This window comes from Arachis hypogaea, chromosome 10 (assembly GCF_003086295.3).
Source record: "Arachis hypogaea cultivar Tifrunner chromosome 10, arahy.Tifrunner.gnm2.J5K5, whole genome shotgun sequence".
Lineage (NCBI taxonomy): Eukaryota > Viridiplantae > Streptophyta > Magnoliopsida > Fabales > Fabaceae > Arachis > Arachis hypogaea.
Window position 1 is genome coordinate 109419387 of NC_092045.1, and position 20487 is coordinate 109439873.

The 20487-nt window shown below is 31.1% G+C and overlaps 1 protein-coding gene and 1 long non-coding RNA gene across 3 annotated transcripts; both read left to right on the plus strand.

Moving 5' to 3' along the window:
- The first annotated feature begins 8062 nt into the window (after positions 1 to 8062).
- LOC112716455 (uncharacterized) lies at positions 8063 to 11607 on the plus strand. The gene is made up of 2 exons (XR_003160360.3): positions 8063 to 9146; positions 11416 to 11607. It is a non-coding gene; the product is annotated as an uncharacterized lncRNA (long non-coding RNA).
- Positions 11608 to 17524: 5917 nt separating this feature from the next.
- On the plus strand, positions 17525 to 20393 carry LOC112716456 (uncharacterized). 2 transcript variants are annotated; one of them, XM_025768367.3, is made up of 4 exons: positions 17525 to 18183; positions 18264 to 18390; positions 18467 to 18612; positions 19478 to 20393. In XM_025768367.3, the coding sequence occupies exons 1-4, from the start codon at positions 18093 to 18095 to the stop codon at positions 19480 to 19482; spliced, it is 369 nt and encodes a 122-aa protein (XP_025624152.1). In that variant the 5' UTR covers positions 17525 to 18092; the 3' UTR covers positions 19483 to 20393. The 2 variants fall into 2 exon arrangements, with proteins under 2 accessions (XP_025624152.1, XP_025624151.2); XM_025768366.3 differs by having other exon boundaries at positions 17540 to 18183; positions 20060 to 20393.
- Positions 20394 to 20487: the final 94 nt, after the last annotated feature.

The following is a 20487-nucleotide window of genomic DNA, read 5'->3' on the forward strand; positions in this document are numbered from 1 at the left end:
TTTGGTTAATGACACAAAAATTTTTATAAATGACACAAAAATCTTAAGGAACCATAAATCTAAAATCTTAACTCACTCAACTAACAAAATGCATTCAAATGTGTTTTGGAAAAAAATACATAAATTTATTACAAATAACACAAGAATAAATAGACCTCTTATATATGAGTTCAATGAAAATAAAAATTAATTAAAAATTTTGTGTTATGGTTAAAAAATTTTAATACCAAAATTAAGAAACTTTCTATGTCATGGTTAAAAAATTTTGATATTATTTTTTTAATAAATTTTACATAATTCAAAATTTTTCTTCTTCTTTTTCTTCTGCTGCTTCTTCTTCTTTTTTTACGTTCTCATAATTCTTTTTGTTTTACCTTCTTTAATAACATGTGTCATATTTAAGAAATTTTGATATAAAAAATTAAGAAACTCCCTATGTTATAGTTAGAAAGTTTTTGTTTCACCCTTTTGACAACAACTTTTGTCATAATTAAAAAAGTTTTATGTCAAAATTAAGAAATTTTATGTGTCATAGTTAAAAAGTTTTAGAACTATTTTTCTGATAAATTATGCACAATTTAAAACACTCTCTCCTCGTCATTTTCTTTTTCACAATCAACTTCACATATTCATTTTTGTTTTATCTTTTCAAATTTTTTGTTTATTTTATCTTCTTAATAAGAGTAAAAATAAAAAATCAAATAAAAAATAAAAAATATTGCAATAGCTATCAGGAGAAAGAAAAGGAAAAAGAAATGAAAAAAACATAATAATATCAGTAATAATAAAAGAATGACAATTTTTACCCACGAAAATTTTAAACGTTGACAAATTTACCCACAAAAAAAAAAGAAGTTATAATTTTACCCATAAAAGATAGGTTCTGTAGGACAAAATTATCCAAACATTAAAAAATAATCTAAAAATCTTAAATTACCCTTTTTCTAACCCTAATTTTAACACCCCTCTTCCAAATCTCAATCCTTTCTTTATTTTTTTATGGATTTCACCACTATTCCTAATGGTTATGCAAGTAACATATCAAGGTGCATTGATCTAGATACTCTTAAGTTGAGTAGGATGTTAAAATGTCATGATTATCATATATTTATAGTGCAATTATTACCTTTAGCTATGTGAACAAGGTTGCCTGATGAGATCTCAGCAATGCTAATTGAGATTGTGTTCATTCTTTAAATAATTATGTGGCGTCTCAGCAGTGCTAATTGAGATGTGTTCATTCTTTAGATAATTATGTGGCAAAACATTAAATGCCCCATGTTTGAAAAGTTGCAAGATCAAATTGTCCTCATATTATGCCACATGGAAATGCTATTCCCTTTTTCATTCTTCACAGTTATGGTTCATTTGATGGTGCACCTTGTAGAAGAAGTTAAACTTGGTGGCCCTATCCATTATAGATGGATGTACTCTATAGAGAGGTAAAATTATTTGCTTAAATCATAATTTATTAGTTTGTTGGATAGTATTTAATCTTTATTCATTAATAAGTATTTAGGACACTTGAAGTTATATGTATGTAACAAATCACAACAACAAAAATTTATAGTGCAAGGGTACTTAATGAAAGAAATTCTTATATTTTGCTCTAGATATTTGAAAAATAATGAGACTAGATGGAATCCTTATATTTTGCTCTAGATATTTGAAAAATAATGAGACTAGATGGAATCGGCTTTGCCGAGTTGATGATGAACTAAACTATGTAGAATCAAACCCTTGGTTAGATACTTTGTTTCTTCATATTTTACTTTAACAGCTACTGAGAAGTTACAAGTTTATAGACATGTGTTAACTAACTGTTTCATAGTTGACAACTATCTTCAGTGAGTATTTCATAATTTTCTAATTTATATAATTAATATTCATTAAATGACCTTTAATCCTAATATTAAGACATTTATAGGGAGTTTATAATTATTGTACGAAAGCAATTAAAAAATCGTACAAAAAATATATTAGAGATAGACAAGAAAGTTCATAGAGAGTTTGCAAATTAGTTTTATTCGTGTAAGTTAAATTCTTCCTCTTTAAATGTATTTTTTTCATTTTTCAGTATATATACTTGATAAAATATTTGTCATGATTTCTTGGATTGTTGGAGATCTTGATAAACTTGAAAAATTTAAGAGAACGATATTTTTTAGTCTTGTCTAAGGGTCGATTGACTAAGTAAAAAGATTTTCTGCATATAATGTCAATAGATACAAGTTTAGAACTCTAAAATATGAAAAGGGTTTAAAAACTCAAAATAATAGTGTTTTTGGCACATTTGGAACAAGAAGCTACTCTCGCAATAGTGATTTTTATATGAGGTTTGGAATAGTTCTTTATTATGGAAAGTTAGTGGACATCATTAAACTTAATTATGATGGTATATTCTTTGTAACCTTATTTAAATGTGAATGACCTAATACCACTAATCCAATGGTCATGAAATTAGATAAGTTAGGTTTTACCTCCATCAATTTTAGTAGATTGATACATATCAATGATCATAAAAATGATGAGCCATATATTAAGGCTTACGAAGCTCAAATGGTTTATTATGTGGAGGACGAGAAAACAAAAGATTGGAGCATACCTATTCAAGTAAAGCCAAGAGATTTATATGATATGGGTAATGAGAATGAAGAGATAATTTATGACAATGTGGATTATCATATAAATATAGTTTGATTTAGTGGTTTTTTGTTTTTTTGGTTGTTAGTTGATTAAATTAAGTACTATTATTTTATTTTTATTCTCTCATTTATATATTAATTTTAATATCTCTTGATAAGTTGCAGACATGTCTAAGAAAAAGATTATTTCTTCAAATGAGAATACATCCACTCATGAGTTTAATGATTCATCACCCGTTCATGAAAATAAAACCTCTTAATCCATAGAGTTTGAAACTACTTTATCTATTGATTCAGAAGTTTCACATGTTCAATTAGATGTACAAAGAAGAAAGTCCAATATGTACTGGACAATTGAATTGGAAGATATGTTATGAATTTTTGTTCAATTATAACACTGTATATTTATAGATGTACAAAGAAAAAAGTATAATAATATATGGCATACCATTTGAATAATTTGATAGATGCAAATAAAATGATTTAAAAAAGTCACTTAAAGTTAAAAAATGTATGAATCCCTCATGAAATTAAAATTATTGTACATTAGAATGAGAATGACCAACCTATTAGTGAATTTAGTGACGTTTTAGGTTTGTTTTTATAAGTTGTTGCTGAAAATTTTAAAAAATTTTCTATAAGTTATGAGAAATTGCCTTTGTTCCAAAAGAGCCATATAAAAACAGAACCTATAAAAAGTCAATTTTAAACTATATTTATTGCATCTCAGTTTGGCAATAAGTATAGCACGAGTCTATGAATATTCTTTTGAATTATGTTCTAATTTTATTTACCAATAAATTCAAATATTTTTATTTATATGTCTAAGTTACAATTATTTAAGTTAATTATTTTTATGTTTATAATATGTAAAATTTTTTAAAGTTGATGATAAAAAACAAAAAAAAGTATATATTATAAAATTTTGGCAAGAAGTGAAAAGATGATAGATATAAATTGTTTAATGATAATTATAATTGGAATCTTATTAGAGAGTAAAATCTAGCTTTGTGTCCAAAGAAAGTTAGAGTCAGTTTAGAACAATGAGCAACTTTTATTGATTATAGATTAAGGTCAAAAATTCAGGTAATTGTATGAAGACACACATTATATATTTCACTTTATATTTGACAAGTTGCTAATTGAATATACATGTGTAAAAAATATGTGAAAAAATGTAGTTAATCGAAAAATACAAACAATTTCTCATACACTCAGATCCAAGACAATTGTTAGAAAAAACATGAGTTGGTGTGTGATTGAGTCCTAATCAAGATAATATTTTGTTATTTAATTTTTACATGCGTTGAAATTAAATTTTTATTTATTGATTTGATAAGAAACTGCAAACAAGAGAATTTTTACTAGAGCTGAAATGTATCCAATTAGTTACAAGAAGAATGATGGATCTTTTGTTAATGATGATGTTAGAGAGAAAAGTGTAAACACTTTCATAATTTTTTGCTTTATTTATTAATGATGATGGAGATTATCCTAATGATGATGCCTTTCTCAAATTTTTATCATATGAATAATTAGCTTTGAACTTTGCTTCAAGCTAATGAGAGTTCTAATAATGATGCCTATACCTAGTTATTTGAAAAAGAACATTCGGGTCATGTTAGAGGTGTGAAATTTGGTGCTTGTCTATCATAAATGATAAATTCTATTAATAATTTTTGAAGGATATCTTCTTCATACAATCAAGACTTTGATATGATTAAAATTCGTTGTGGATAGAAAAGTACCACATGAGCTTCCTACAATTATAAACAATAAGATAAATATTATATCTTCTTTTTTTTTTGTCTGAATCTTTTATTGTTAATAATTTTGTAAACAATAATTTAGTTATTGTTGTTTATTATCCTAATTTATGCGAATGATTTGTGCCTATTAATGTTAGACTTAAATTCTTAATTGGACGAATTATATGATGAATGCATGTGAATAACCACAAAGCAAACTCCCATGAATTGTTTTAATATAGATTTGCATGCTCTTATTTGGTATTTATGTTTTCCTTGTGCAAGTTTTGTTATGGAATCATAGCACTTGAAGCTTGTTGTGTGAGTTTCTCTCTATTTGAGCACAACTTTTATTCGTGTTTTTTTGTACTACTTATAACTTATTTGTTCAAGGGTTATGCTATTATTGCCACTTAAACAAAAAAGTATTTATTTAGTAAAATAATTTGTTAGATTTTATTTTATTCTAACATATTTTTATTTATTTTCAATTCTAGGTTATAGAATCATTGTAATACCCTAATTTTTAACATCTCATAATTGTACTAAAAGTTCGAGCTTACTTCTATTCCGTTAATTATATACTATCTTTATTTAATATTGAGCCTTCGTGAATACGAATCGATACTTTAATTAAGAACTCGAAAGGAGACTTTATTTTAAATCACTTAACCATAAAAGTATATATTCAAATAGTTTTATATACATAGACTTATGTCAAAGAACCTCAATTACAAATCTTACCCCTCTAAAAACTAAAAAAATAAATGATGAGAGGAAAATAAATTCTAACAACTCAACTCGTGAATATAATCTGCTATGCTCCTGTAGCTCTGCACAAAACCTTCGCACCTGTAGCTAAAAGGTGCTGACGGAGATGGGAGAGAAAGAATGACCACGACTTAGCATTCTCACCCTCGACTAGTGCGAATGCAACAGGGAGTATGTTGGAGTTTCCGTCCTGTGCAATCGCAACAAGCAACGTACCCCCATACTTGCCATATAGGTGGGTGCCATCAATACTCAACAACGGCTTGCAATGACAAAATGCCTCGATACGCGGTGGGAAAGTCCAGAACAGTCTGTGAAAATATGCCTGAGACTCGTCTAGCTGTCCCCCAACTCGAACAGGGCTAGTCCGAAGAGCTGCAACAGAACCAGGCATGGTCACCTGCACTCCTAACACCCACCTTGGGAGCTCGTTGTACGACTCATCCCAGTCACCATAAATGACGGCAACATCCTTCTGCTTGGCCAACCAGACCCTCTTGTACGTAGACCTGAACCCATAGTATGAGGCCGTCGCATTTAGGAGCACCTTGATGCTGACGGATGCATCAGCTCTAACCATTGGCATAATGAATGCCGATATCACATGATAATCCAAACTGTGATCGCTGGAGATAGAGCTAGCCAGACAAGTATGCAGTCCATTGTACCATTTGACCTCCCAAATGCCCTTACACTACCGAAGACTAAGCCGAATCAACCATGTGCACCCATTCCCGAACTCAGAACACTTGCCAACATAATGGCGATAATCGGACTCCACTACCTTGTACTGTACCCCTCGACGGATGCTGTAAGTCTTTACACTTAACAGGGCATCCTCTTTATCCTGAAATTGCTGATCAACCTGGAACTTTGTCATACCAGCTGACCCTTCTGCATCTCTAGCGCCAAATCCAGCAGGCTTCCCAGGTACCCCCTCCTGTCTCATGGCATCCAGGTCCAAAGATGAAAAATGTGGATGGTACTGGTGTGTGCCAGAGCTAGAACCACCACTCGCACCAGCAGGCTCACTCGCTCCAATATCATCGCCACTGTCATCAGCAATCATATCCGGCTCGACATCATCGTCCTCTGAATCATCAAACAATCCATCTCCAGCCCCAGCCGGTGCAGCACATTGTACAGATGTACATAAAAGTTTCCTTGTTCCAACCTCATCGCCAACACTGCCGTTGAGATCAACAGTGAACGAAGGGGAGGCAACTGGCTGGGCGGGTGGCTTGTACGCAGGAACTGAGGAAGATGCAACGGCAGGTTTGGAGCTAGAACCAGCAACCGTCGCTAAAGTGTTGGTATTCCGGTTCGAACCCCCGAGCTGGACACCACATCAACCAATTTTGCCAACAGCTCTGGTGTCCTCACTTTGGAAAACTGCCGGCGACAATGAAACATGACCTGCAAGTCCTCATCACTCCCGATCGTGAAATAATCATACTTCACAGTATCTTGGAGCACCGTGATTGGAATGCGATAGAAAAACTTCTTAACCCTTTTCCCATCATCCAGACCAAGTTTCAGCAGTACAGAGCTAACAAGGTCATCAAAGCTCGTCGTAGCACTCACGATAATACAGAGAGGATCCTTATCGGTGAACTTGACACCGGAATGAGTTTTCCTCTTAATCGATCCTCTGTGGTGAACCAACACTATAAAACTGTCCTCACCAGCCATATGACCCCTCTGTAATGAGGGTAACTCACGTTCATCACATATATATAGAGGTCTGGTACACACTAATTCGAAACAACCTAATTCGCACAATATATACATAATTCGAATCAAGTCAATTCAAATTAAGGCTTGCTTCATGTTTCTTACTAATTCGAATCGAGCTAGTTCGAATTATGTTTATCTCATTTTTTCTAGTAGTTCGAATTGACTAGATTCGATTTAAGCATGCATAATTCAAACCTTATTATTTCGAATTACATGCAATTTTTAATGTTTTTAATTCGAACCATGTTGTTTCGAATTAGGTGCAAACGTAGTTCGAATAATATTGATTCAAATTACATTAAAATGATCATTGGTTGAATGTTGAAAAAATTTTCATTTGGCTGATTTGCGTAAAAAATTTCTCAGCCTGGCTTAAATATGTTTTTTTTACCCTTAAATATTAGAAGTAAAACTATTTTCTAATTCAATTTTAGGATTGTGTTATTTGAATTTATATATTATGTAAATATAGTTGTGAAATAGTTATTCTGTTGGATTTATGATTATGTAAGACTTATTTGAATTCCTGCTTCAAGCACATAGTTGCGGTTCAAAACCGCCGCGATTTGCCGAGTGTCTCTTACGGCGGTTATTCTAGCGGTTCTTCAAAACAGCCACCGCCTACTGTGCCGTTGACCTGACTGCGCTTTGGACACCGCTGCGACCCAAACATAGCGGCGATTTAAACTGCCACTAACTGTAAGACTCAAAACTTTTGAAAAGTCTTATTATAATCAAGTCTCAAATCATATAGTTACTTATAGTCTTAATTTCAGAAATTATTTTATTAAAGATAATTAAAACAAGTTTTGATTAATTGAATTTGAAATAAATTAAGATTATTATCCAATTTTATAATTATTGGATTATTTTTTATATTTAAATGATAGAGTTGGTAGTCATGAAATAATAAAAATTTTATATGATTTGGACTAAATAATTAATATTTTAAAATATTAATACTACTGTTTTGAAAAATAAAAAAATTAATTATATTATCTCTAATTATTGGATTTGAGCATTTTATTAAAAATAATTTGTAAAATTAATGAACAAGTAGTATTTTTATACATTATTATTATTGGATTAAAATTTATTTATAATTACTATATGATCCCTATTTTTATTTGAAATTACAAAACTATCCTTAAACTTAATTTTACATAAACTCTAATTTCCCCAATTCCTAACCCTAACCTCCCTCACCACACTCAACCGCACCCTACCCCTTTCTCTTCCTTCAACGAAAAGTTGCAGAAACAGAAAATTAGAAAGAAAAAAAAAGCAGAAAGGAAGGAGAAGAAGAGGTCTGCAATCGAGGAAGGGAGGGGAAGAGAGCGACGCAGCCGCTGCGAGCTGATCGTCGCCGATCCCGTCACCCGTGCCGTCCGTTTTCATCGCTGCCAGCTGAAGAGAGATGCGATGGAGAGAGAGAGAGAGAGGGGGTCTGCGGAGGGAGGCGTCGCCGTTTCATGTGGCCGCGTCGTCGTCGCCGTCCTTGGAGATCCACGAACAGAGAGAGCACGCACGGGGTGGAGGACGGCGCTGCTGTCACCGTCGTTAGAGCTACCGCGAGAGAAGAGGAGGAAGGGACACTGTCTTGCACCGTCGCCATCGTGCCTGGCTGCTGCTGCTGTGAGCTCACGTTGCCCGCGTCGCCGTGCCATCATCACACCATGGGTCTACTCTGTTCGTGAGCAGAGCTAAGGAAGAAGAGATGAACGCGACGGGGAGGAGTGCGTGAGCCGCGCTTAGGGTCTCACCGCCGCCGTCCCTGTTGTGGCTGGTGTCGTCGCCGGAGAACCACTATCGCTGGAGAGAGGGTGGGCCAGAGAAGGAGGACTAGACATGTGAGAAGGGTAACGCACAGAGGAGGAACCGTTCCTCTGCCGCCACCGAAAAATGCCACTGCCGTCGCCAGAAAAAGCACTGCCGGTAAGGGTTTTAAATCTGGTTTCTGTTCTTGCGGAATTCCAGAAAGATTTTTGACGCTGCGTGGTTGTTACTATCACCGTCATCGGGGTTTTACATTGCCGCTGTCGCTTGAGGTTATTGATGAAGCCGCTGCCAGGTCGATTTGGAGTTACGACTGCTTCCTTTTGTTAATTCAGTTAGTATTTGTGCCATTTGTAGCTATTTCTGCTTTTGAGAGAGAGCAAGCAGAGCCGTGGTTTTGATTGCCGGTGATTTTGGATTGAGACAAAAAGAACTCTGTGAGGCGTTTGGGCTATGGTTTTGCATAGAGGTAGGTGTTTTTCTAAAAAGCCATTTTTATTTTGGAATTGTTATAAATGGATACTGTTGTGAGAATTATATACTTTTTAGTGATTGTATAAGTCTTATGTATTACCTGACTGGCTTGGATGAATATGATTATATGTTTAATTGGATTATTGTTGGTTTTGATAAATGGATTGTTGTTGAACTGTTTCTTTAAAGTTTTGGAAATGAGTTTAATTGGTTGATAATGACTTTATTTTGAAACGATTTCCTTGAGATATGAAAATGAGATGACTGTTAAATTTAGATTGCTTTTGAACTGATTTCGGATTTTGGACCGTTGAAAAGGATTGTGAAATGGTTTGGTTGGGACCCAAACCGGGTGGCAAAGTCTAAGTTTTAGGGGGCCGAAATTTTTATAAAAATCTTAGACTTTGTTTGTAAAGTTATTTAGAAAGGTTTGGATTTGAGAAATTGTATTATTTAATTAATTAAGAAAATAGTTATGTTTTCGAGTTTAATTTATTTAAGTAAACTATATGTCTTGAGTTCGATTTATTTAGAAAAGAATGATTATACCATTTTGAATCACTGAAAGAAAGTATTATGTTCTAATATTGATTTTTAATATAAAAAGGGCTTATGCTTTTAATTAGGCTTAAGGATTTCGTTCAGAGAAATTTTTAATGTTTTTAAAGGAAATTGGACTTTTGACTGAATAATTACGTTTGTGACATTTTGGAAGGAGTCAGGAAATTGGTTTTAAGAAGGAACCGGAAAGTGGTTTTGATTTAAATGGATTGGCTTCGTTTCAAGTGAATTGGTTTTGGATTAGGTTGGGACTTGTGACTTTATACGATTCGATTTTGTAATAAATTCTGTTTCTATTTACTTAAACCAAGAATCTATGACTTTAAGAGTTGCAACGAATACCTTAAGAAATTGAGATAGGTTGTCCTTCCCTAAAGTCTTGAGGCTCTGTTGAGAAATTTCTATGATCAAATTCAGTTTTGGGATGACTGATTTTTGGATCTTTCAAAAGAGATTTTTATTTGGCCTAGTTGTTGAATCGTTTGGAAATTTTAAAAGGATGTTATGAAGATGTGGCTGGTTTTGAAAGAAGAGACTTCCCCTGAAAAAGATGGCTTATGAGTTAGAAGTGATTTGAGAAATATAGTTTTTAAAGTTAAGGATGGAAAGAATTAATTTCAATTTCAAAGCGAAGTGAATTGAGAAAAGTGATTTATGACTTGAATGATGATTTTATGAATTTGATGACGTTGGATGGTGGAAGTGCTATTTTGTTATGAGCCGGAATGGTTGTGTATGATAATGAATTATGGTTGATTGCGGAATATGTTATGAGCTGGATGACTGACTATGAATCATGAATTTAAGCCGGATGGCTGAGATAAATGTTGATTTATAGTTGAGAATAAATGCACATATGCTGAGTTATTGATATTGTGGTTGTTGCACTTCCAATTATCTGAGACACGAGTTTTCCTGGGTAGAAGTAGTGGCTAGCCACCACGTGCTCCAGGTTGAGACTCAATACTCTGCTAACCCTATGTCGTAAGTATGGCCGGACACTGTGAAAGTTCCGGATGAGGTCGTGCCCGTGAATATACACCAGTGAGGGTGTTGGATGTGAATTATGATTATGTTTGTGAATAACTCGAGTTGGGGATGCACGACAGAGGGACAGTCCAATGGTTAGCTACTAGGACTTGTCGGGTTGGCTTTATAACCGACAGATGATATCATCAGCCACTAGGATAGGCATTTATCATATGCATCTATGTGACATTGTTTGAGTGTGCATATTGTACTTGGTTTGCCTTTGTGATTAGTTGTGGTTAACTGCTAAATATTCTACTTGAAGTAATTGTTTGTTTGTGCTTGAACTTTCCTATTTCTGTTTGTGACTGAAATTCTGTTGGACCGTGGTGATTGGTTGTTGTTTGGACTATTTGGGTCTAGGGCCGTGGTTGATCATGAGGTGGGCCGGAGGCCATGTTGGTTGATGTTTCTGGTTTGGAAAAGTATGAAAAACTAATTTGGATCAATATAGATAAACCTTTTTGAAAGGTTTTTGAATTTCCAAGAAAAGAACATTTCCCCTTTCAAAAAAAATTTCAAATTTTTCTCTTATAGTAAACCGTTGCTTTTGAAAAGATGCATAAGGCAGTTATTAATCACTGTAATGATTTTATCTCGCGTATCCTATTATAGTAATTCTGTAACCCTACAGTGAGAACCTTATCGAGGATGATGTTCTCACTCCCTTACAGATCTTTCTTTTCAGGTTACGGACGATGAAGTTCAGAAAAGCTTATTTCTTTTCTGTTAGACGACTGTTCTGTATTATTTTAGTATTTATGTTTCACTCACCTTTAACTTTGCAACCCTTGTAAGAGGGATATGATCTTGATTTGAGATGCTTGTAAATTAATATATATGTATATGTATATATGTATTTCCGATGAGTATTGTAACTTATATTGTAAATATGAGTGTATGTTTTCGAAAAATTCGGTTAAGTTTTAAACAGGCTCATATTTTAGTATTAAATAATATAAGAGTCGTCGTAATATCCGAGCTATCAGAGTGGCGCAGTCGGAAGCGTGACTTTTGATAGTTAGGGTGTTACACTAACCACCCAAAAAACTGCCGTCGCTTCTCTATTTTGTTGTAGTGTAAATATAATTATTAATTGATCTATTAGCGCACATGTGAGATAATTTAAAAATATATAGCTTGAAATTGGATAATGTTAATTGTAAAAACTATTAACTATAGATATTATATGTATGAAATTATAGATATTATGTATGTGAAATTGGATATTAAAGTTAAAATATTTTTACAAATTTTACTATACAACTCATATTTTTACATACTAATCTAATTATAAATATAAAATAGAATATGAAATATAAAAAATTTATGAAACAAATTTCAATTTAGATTATCAAATTCTAATGTTATAAAATAGAAAAAAAATTAATGAAATGGTTGATATGTACTTAACAAGCAATGTAATAAAGAGTTTAATTTTAATATACTAAAAATATAAAATATTTTACACAGTCATGCAATTATATCCATTTTTTTAGATAATTATTTACGCGGTTAATGAAAATAGTAATTATTTTTTATGATGTCACATTACGTGCGTGATTGAATGCACGTGTAAAACTAAGCTGTTTTACACGACTGTACATTAAAATTAAATTTTTATGATAAAAAAAGAAATAAATTAAAAAATATAAAATAAAAAAACAAAGGCAATACTCAAAAAAAATATTTTACCCTGAATAGAAATTGAACACTTACAAAATTGAGATAAATAAAAAATTTCTTCATCAAAAAAGAAAGCTCTATGCTGTTTGAAAATATTAGTGTTAAATATTATTTTGTAAAAAACATAAAAAGTGAGCAAATTATATACTATAAAATAAAATTAAGATATACAATAAATATGTGATATGCTTTTATTAATGTTCATACAATGGTTCAATAACTAAAGGCATACATATAGTCTAAGAAAGCTAATCCATCATCTTTAATGGGGTTTGAGGTTGTCTAATTCTAAAAAGATCTGTCACAAAATTATATTGGTTAAGCTATTCAACCTACTCAAGACACGAGTGTCACAATTCATATTTGATCTGACGTGCATGGCAAGTAAGTTCTTACCATCCGCTACTTTCGATGCTATCAACAATTTATCATTTATTTCAATTATAAAAAAGAAATTATCCACCATTACAATTTATGACTAAAATTTTTATATATGAATAATTTTAATATGAAATACAAAAATATTTTATTATTTTAATGTTCTATAAAATTGTGGTAATAATATAATATTTTGTAATAAAAAATATTATTTTAATTATTAAAACATAAAATATTATTGACGTTTTATTAAAAAATATTATTTTATTTGATAAAACACAAAGTGTCATTGACATTTTGTACATAATCATATAGTATTGTTTAATACACAGTTTGGTTTATCATGAAAAATTTTAACCTTAATAATATAATATTTAAAAAAAATTCTACTATTTACTAGTGGAGAAATTTAAAATCGATGACTAAATAAATATTATCATCTCCCACTATAAATATTCTATCAAATTCAAACATTTTTCAATCTTAATTCATTTAAACCTACTTAAAATTTTACTAATTTAAATAACAGTTTTTTACAAATATTTTACTATCGTCTAAACGAGGACACCGAACAATCCATTATTTCGATAAACAAATTAAAATAAACCTTTATCTAAAAGATTCTGAACTTCATTTTTAGATTCACATCTTCTTTAATTTCAGAAATTATCTCAAAACTATTACTATTAATGTAAATATAATTATATACCCAATAGGAAATAAACTTATGATGATTTTAAAAGAGAAATAAAATATTATTAATGACAATTAAATGATATTGATCCGTTTGTCTTCAAGATAATTATCGTATTGATATTCATCCAATTAAAATGATTAATGTTGTATATACATCGGATTTTGTTAGGTAAATTTTTATGAACAATATGAATAATAGGTTCTAAAATTGGTCTAATAAAATAAAAATATACTATAACTCAAAATATACATATAAATTTTAATATTAGGATATCTATCGCACACCTAATGAATTGAACATCCGATATATCTATTATTCATATTATTTAGTATTTTCATTGTCTACTTATATTTTTTCAAATCAAACGATATAATAATGTCTGTAAGTAATATAAACGACGTCAAAATTAAAAACTTTTAACTGTTGGGCTAAAAATTGGTCTTCCAAATATTTCTGTGCAAAATTGCTCACACTGCAAAAATTGGTATAAAAATGTGAGATTTTTTTCCCAACCTAAAATGTTGATAGTGCCTTTTCTTGATTAAATTAAGCAGATTCGACTTTTATTTAGCTACATTATGCCAGAATGAGTCTAACTCATGTATCACGTGTAAGAGAGTAAAAATCGATATTTTACATAAATTTAAGAGAGTAAATTAGACACACATAAAATATTAAATTAATTATAATATAATCTAAATAGTAAAATTTATAATCTAAAATAAGTAGAATAAAATGTCTTTTCAATACTGTAATATTGAGAGATTTGATTTAAATCAAAATATTAATACTTTGATTATAGGTTAAAAAAATGGATATTAAATTATTCATGACACAAATAAAAACAAAAGAAAAAAATGACAATATTACTACAACTAATTAAACATAAAAAATGACAAAAAAATTATCGATTTAGATTCATCAAGTAGTTAATTTATTATATGTTTAAGTAAGTATTTGATTCAAAATTTTAAATACTATCTTGTGCATATAGTAATTTATTGACTAACAAACTTTTAAATATAACTTAAACGTACAGTAAATTAGTATTTGATTTACTGAATTAAAGAATACCGGAAAAAAAATAACCAAAAGAAAAAGCTTTGATTTTTATTGGATTTAATATATACAAGTAAAGGGAAAAAGTCCCCAATTCAAAGCTTTGAACCTGCTAGGTATATATGTGTTCATAATGGTTAATGACCATTCAATTCCAAGTGTAATTAAGTTCATACTTTCCGGTTTGTGGATTCAGCATCTTTCCACCGTCACGATATATTTTCCATGAACAAAAAGTACAAGCATCTCGATTTTCTTCATAAACATTTAAATGGTGATTGTTGTATTTTTCTCCTGGCCAATCAAAACTGCAAAAGAATAGTGTTGTAATGAAACGAATAATACTTGGTTTAAATCCAAATTGATAGGACTTGTTAGGGGGGACTGTGTGAAACCCCAAGTCATCGTCTTTAGATTTGCAATGAATTGTGAGATCCACTTCTATGCTGTTGATTAATTCCACTGTTACCCTGTGACCGATATTTATGCTTTGCTTTGCATCTGATACTAACGGTATGATGCATGATGATAAGATAAGTGTGAGTGATATAAAGGTGGAGGTAGTCATATTTTTTGAAGCCATAGATTGGATTTAAGATGATACTAGTATATATATTTTGTCCTGCATAAGATATAATATACAAAAAAATTTTAAATAAAAATACGTATGGTAATTTTTGTTTTATACAATTTATTAAATTTAAAGTTTAACTATTTTTAAAATATAACAATTATTCATTGGAGGAAGAGGATACGAATACTTTTATTGGATTAGATTTTGAGAAAGTCTAGGGGGCAACACTTTTATTGAAATTTGGCCAACACTTAACCATCAAAAGAAAAATGATTAATCATACACCATTAAATGTCATCTCATACCATTAAAAATATTGATGATGACTAAGGCTATGTTTGGTTGGATGGAAAGAAATAAAGAGGAAGGAAATAGAAAGGAAAGAAAGGAAATGAAAGAAATTGAGTGGATTTTTATTTTCTTTAGATGTGTTTGGATGGAAGAAAAATAAAAAGAAAAAAATATTATAAAAAGATAATTTTATTCCTATATTATAAAATATATTAAAAAAGTGAAGGGGTAGTATTAGAAGTAGAGATTCTCTCCATTTTCTTTCCAATGTTAGAGAAAAAAAAATTGATAGATCCCACCAGTTTTTTTCCATTCATTTTTTTTCTCTAATTTTCCTTCTCAACTAAATAAAAAAAAATAATTATTTTCTTTCCATTTTTATTTCTTCTTTTTTTTTTCTTTCTATTTTCCTCTCAAACAAATATAATGTAATTAATGGCTAAATATCACAAATTTTAATGACCTATGGAAGTATCCATGTTTTCACGTTCTCTCTCTCTTGGTTCTTTCTTAGTTTCGGTGGTATTGAATGAATAATAATAACTAAAGGTTGATTGATGAGGAATGATTTTTTAAAAGCTTATGAGATGTCATGATTATACATATATATACATATACATGCATCATGCTACGTTTTTTATTTTCTTTCTTTTGCTTCCTAAAGGCTTCGGCCAAAGAAGAAGTAGTATCATAATAATAATCAATTTATTTTTTTTATCAAAATAATTTTTAATAAATAATTCAAGTTAATAGAATAATAAATTTTAATAATTATAAAATTTTATTTAATTATTTTTCTTAAAAATAATTTTTTTTAAAATAAAATCTCAACAAATATAATAACTTATAAATAATTAATTACTTGATAATAATCCGTGCTATGCACATACAAGACTTATTTAAGTTAATTTTTTTATGAACATCCTGAAAATAGATTATCAGATTTTATAAACTTTCATAAAATTTGACAATGAATATAATCGATAATATACAATTATAATTTCCCATGATTCTATCATATGATTACATACATGGATTATATGTATTATTTCATATTGGGTGTATTGACCCATTATTAATTTATGCAGTTTAAATAAATTTTTCAATTAACAACTTAGGATTAATTTGGTTCATAGTTTAAGTTTGCAAACAAATAAACAATAATCTAATAACATGCTCTAAGCCAAAAACAACTTCTTAGTTATAAGCTTATGATCAAGCCATGACTTTGCTAATCATGCTGAAACTCAATATGTACACTTCAAATCATTAACATAAACTAAATAAAAGGTTTCAATAAAAAAAAATCAATCAATTGCACAATTCACAAAAGCAAAATAAAAATCAACAACTCAAAAACAAAATAAAACAAACGAACAAATTCAAAATATTTTTTTATGTTCACGCGAAACTGATTTTATCATTGCCTTGCCATCCTCTCCTTCTAATTTCTTTTCTGCCATGACTGTAATAGGAGCACCGCCTCCAGCAACGTACTACTAGTAACATTCTCATTGTAAGATCCAAAATTTTTGAAAAGTTTTATTTAAAATTAATTTTAAATTATATATTTATTTATGATTTTAATTTTAGAAATTATTTTTATTAAAAATAATTAAAAATAATTAATTGAACTTAAAATAAATTAAGGTTTTTATCGAAACTCTATGCCTATGGATTATTTTTTTATTTATGATTTAAAATTTTGGAAATTCGAAAATAATGGGATTTGACTATTTAAATTAGAATTTTGTCTAATTTTATAATTATTGAATTATTCTCTATATTTAAATTATAAAGTTGGTAGTTATAAGATAATAAGAATTTTATATGATTTAATCTAAATAATTGATATTTTTATAATTTGATACATTAATTTTTATGAATAAAGAAAATTAATTATATTATCTTTAATTCTTGTATTTGAGTATTAATTCGAAAATAAATCGTAATTTGATAATTAGATAGTATTTTTATAAATATTATTGTTGGATTAAAATAGATTTTCAATTATTCTATTACCCCTAATTTTATTCAAAATTACTAAACTATCCCTAATCGTAATTCTAACCACACACTCACCTCACGTACACCTGCCGCCACTCTCCTCACTGAGCACAACACACACAACACACTACACTCTTCTTTACACACACAGCAACAACTTCAAAAAAATAAGAAACAAAAAGAAAGAAAGGGGAAGAAGGAAAGGGGACCGAGGAAGGAAGGAGAGGGTGGAGAATAGTGAGGCGGCACGGTGGGTGTCACTGCCACCGTCGCCACCGCTGCTGACAGAGGAGAGAGGAGATATGAGAGAGAAGGAGAGTGTCACGAGGGAGCCGCCGCGCCGCTCAGGACCGCCGTCGCGTCGCGTCGCCGTTTACGCGAGCGCCGAGGAGAACCGCGTGAGAAGAAGGCACAACCGTCGCGCCACCATCGCTGTCTTCATCGCGTGTGGAGTTGTCGTTGCTGCTGAACTGCCGTGGAGCCCCATCACCGTCAGATCCATCTCCGTTCTTGCTGCCATGCCCGCCGCTCCTCAAGGTGCTGCCGTGGTGGTGGTCGTGCTTCTAGTCGCCGGAGAACCACCACTACTCCTTCTGTCCCGCCCCTGTTTTGTTAGGATTTGCTGCTTTTCATGAATAAACTGTTACTGTTCGGTGTTGATGTTGCTGCTGTTACTACTGCTAGTTCTAATGCCATTGCTACTGTTGCTGTTAATTTGGAATAAGTGGGTTTGTCGCCTTTGCCTTCTTGGTAAGCGTTTTACTTCTAGAACTTTTGAAATCAATATTCCAATATAAGTTATTAGAGGCTCTGAGCTGTTGGTATTGTAGGATTGAGTTCCGATGATTTTATATCAAAGTTAAGGTTGCTGTTGGACCATTGGAGTTTCTGGCCGTTGTCGGAGCTGCCGTCGGGTCAGCTCGGGATGGCGGCTGTTCCATTTTGCTCTTACTATAGGTATATCTTATTGCGAACCCTCGCTGTTAGTTTTCTGTTATGTGTTATTAAGGTTTTCGCGATATTTATGTTGTAGGATTGAGTTGTCGGGATTGCCTGTTGCAATTAAAACTGTTTCTGCTATTGCGGAAGTGAGCAGACCTGCGATTGAAGCTGCAGTTTATTTCGGGCGGAGAGGAATGATTCTTGTGACGCCTTTTGTTTATGGGTTCAACTTTCGAGGTAGGGTTTTTCTTAAAATCTATTTTACATTACAGAGTTGTTATAAATAGATATTAATGTGAGAAATATATGACTGTGATTATGATTGTCTTATAAATGTGGTTGTTTGCTGGACTGAATGATTGATTGCTTGAGTAGTTTGTGATTGCTGAAAAGGAATTAGTTTGAAAGGTTATTTAGTTGATTATTATGAAAAATGGCTTTCTTAGTTTTGAAGCTATTTTTGAGAATGTAAACGAAATGGCTTTGGAAATTATTTGATATATGAAAAATGAATTAATTTTAGAAACGGTTTAATTTTGAGTTAGTCTGACTTTATAAGTGATTTAGTATTTGAGCTAGTTTGATTTTAAAAAGAGATTTATTATTGGCATTGATTTGCTTTGAATAATTTGATATTAGAATTGGTTGAATTTTGGAAAATGATTAAGATTTGAAGATGGTTAAGAAAATGTTTGAGAAATATTTGGATGGGACCCGAAAAGGGTGGCAGAATCTGAGTTTTTGAAGAGATGCTGTCGAAACTTTATAAAATTAGAAATTTCATTTGAAGTAGTTATTTTAAAAGTTTAATTTTAAGTATTATATGATTTAAGATTTCTTCAATTATCAAAGGAAGAGTTATGTTTTAGAATGAGAATTGTTAGTGAACGGAATGGAAAGAAAGACGATGAGGATTTTCTTTGAAACATGATTTTGAATGAATTTGGAAATGAGATATGGATTGATGAATGATGATGATGTTGAGAATGACTTGAACATTAATGAATGTTGAATGAATTATTTATATGGCTTATGAAATTGAATTATCTGAGATACGAGGTTCCCTGGATAAAGTACTATGGCTTGCCACCACGTGTACCAGGTTGAAAACTTCATTCTCTGTTGACCCTACGACGTAAGTGTAATCGGGCACTATATAAATTCTCGGGAATGTTACCCCCATTGAGCAATATTGATTATTTGAGAAAAAGCTATGCATAGACTCTTGAGGATGCACGTCGGGGGACAGTCTAAGGACAATTCAAACTTGTCGGGTTGGCTGGATAACCGACAGATGAGCCTTATCAGCCATAAGACAGGCATGCATCATATGCATTTATATGCTTTGCTTGGGTTTGAACTTGTTTTGGTTTGCCTAATTGCTAAACTGTTCTTAATTGCTACTTGAACTATTTGCTGTAACTGCTACCTACTTGTGCTTTCCTTGTCTGTGTTGCCTGTGTTTGTCCTAGTGTGCTACCTTTGAGAATGAAATTTGGTGCTGAATTAATGATTGTGTTGTTTGATTGCGTGGTTGGTTTCTGATTGAAATTTTCTTATAAGAAAAGAAAGATTTTGGATTTCTGAAAGATTAAACATTGTTTCTTCAAAAAAGTTTTGAACGATTACCTATTGGTTTTTAAAAGATTCATAAGGCAATGATAATCACTGAGCTTGAAAACAGATTTCTTATTAGATATCTTCATATGACAACTTTGAAACTCCGTGGTGAGACCGTGTGGTTAGGTTCTCACCCCCTACAGCTTTACATTTTCAAGAACCAGATGAAGAGGCATTAAGAAGAGTTATACTTTGTTTGATTTATATACTGCTGTGTTAATTAGATTATTTTCTTCCCTCATCTTTGTTATTACAAATTTGTAAGAGGGATATATAGGAATTGTATGTTCTATATGTATATTATATTATGAGTTATTATGTAAGAAGTCTTGTATATGAATCTAAGTCTTCTTGCATTTTTCTTAAGATAAAGTATTTATTTTCGGTTTTCAAAGAAATTAGCGATACAATATCGAGTCACAGACTCCTATTTTAATATTTAGTATGTAAAATAGTCGTAATACTTCTTGCTATTAGAGTAGCACAGCCAGA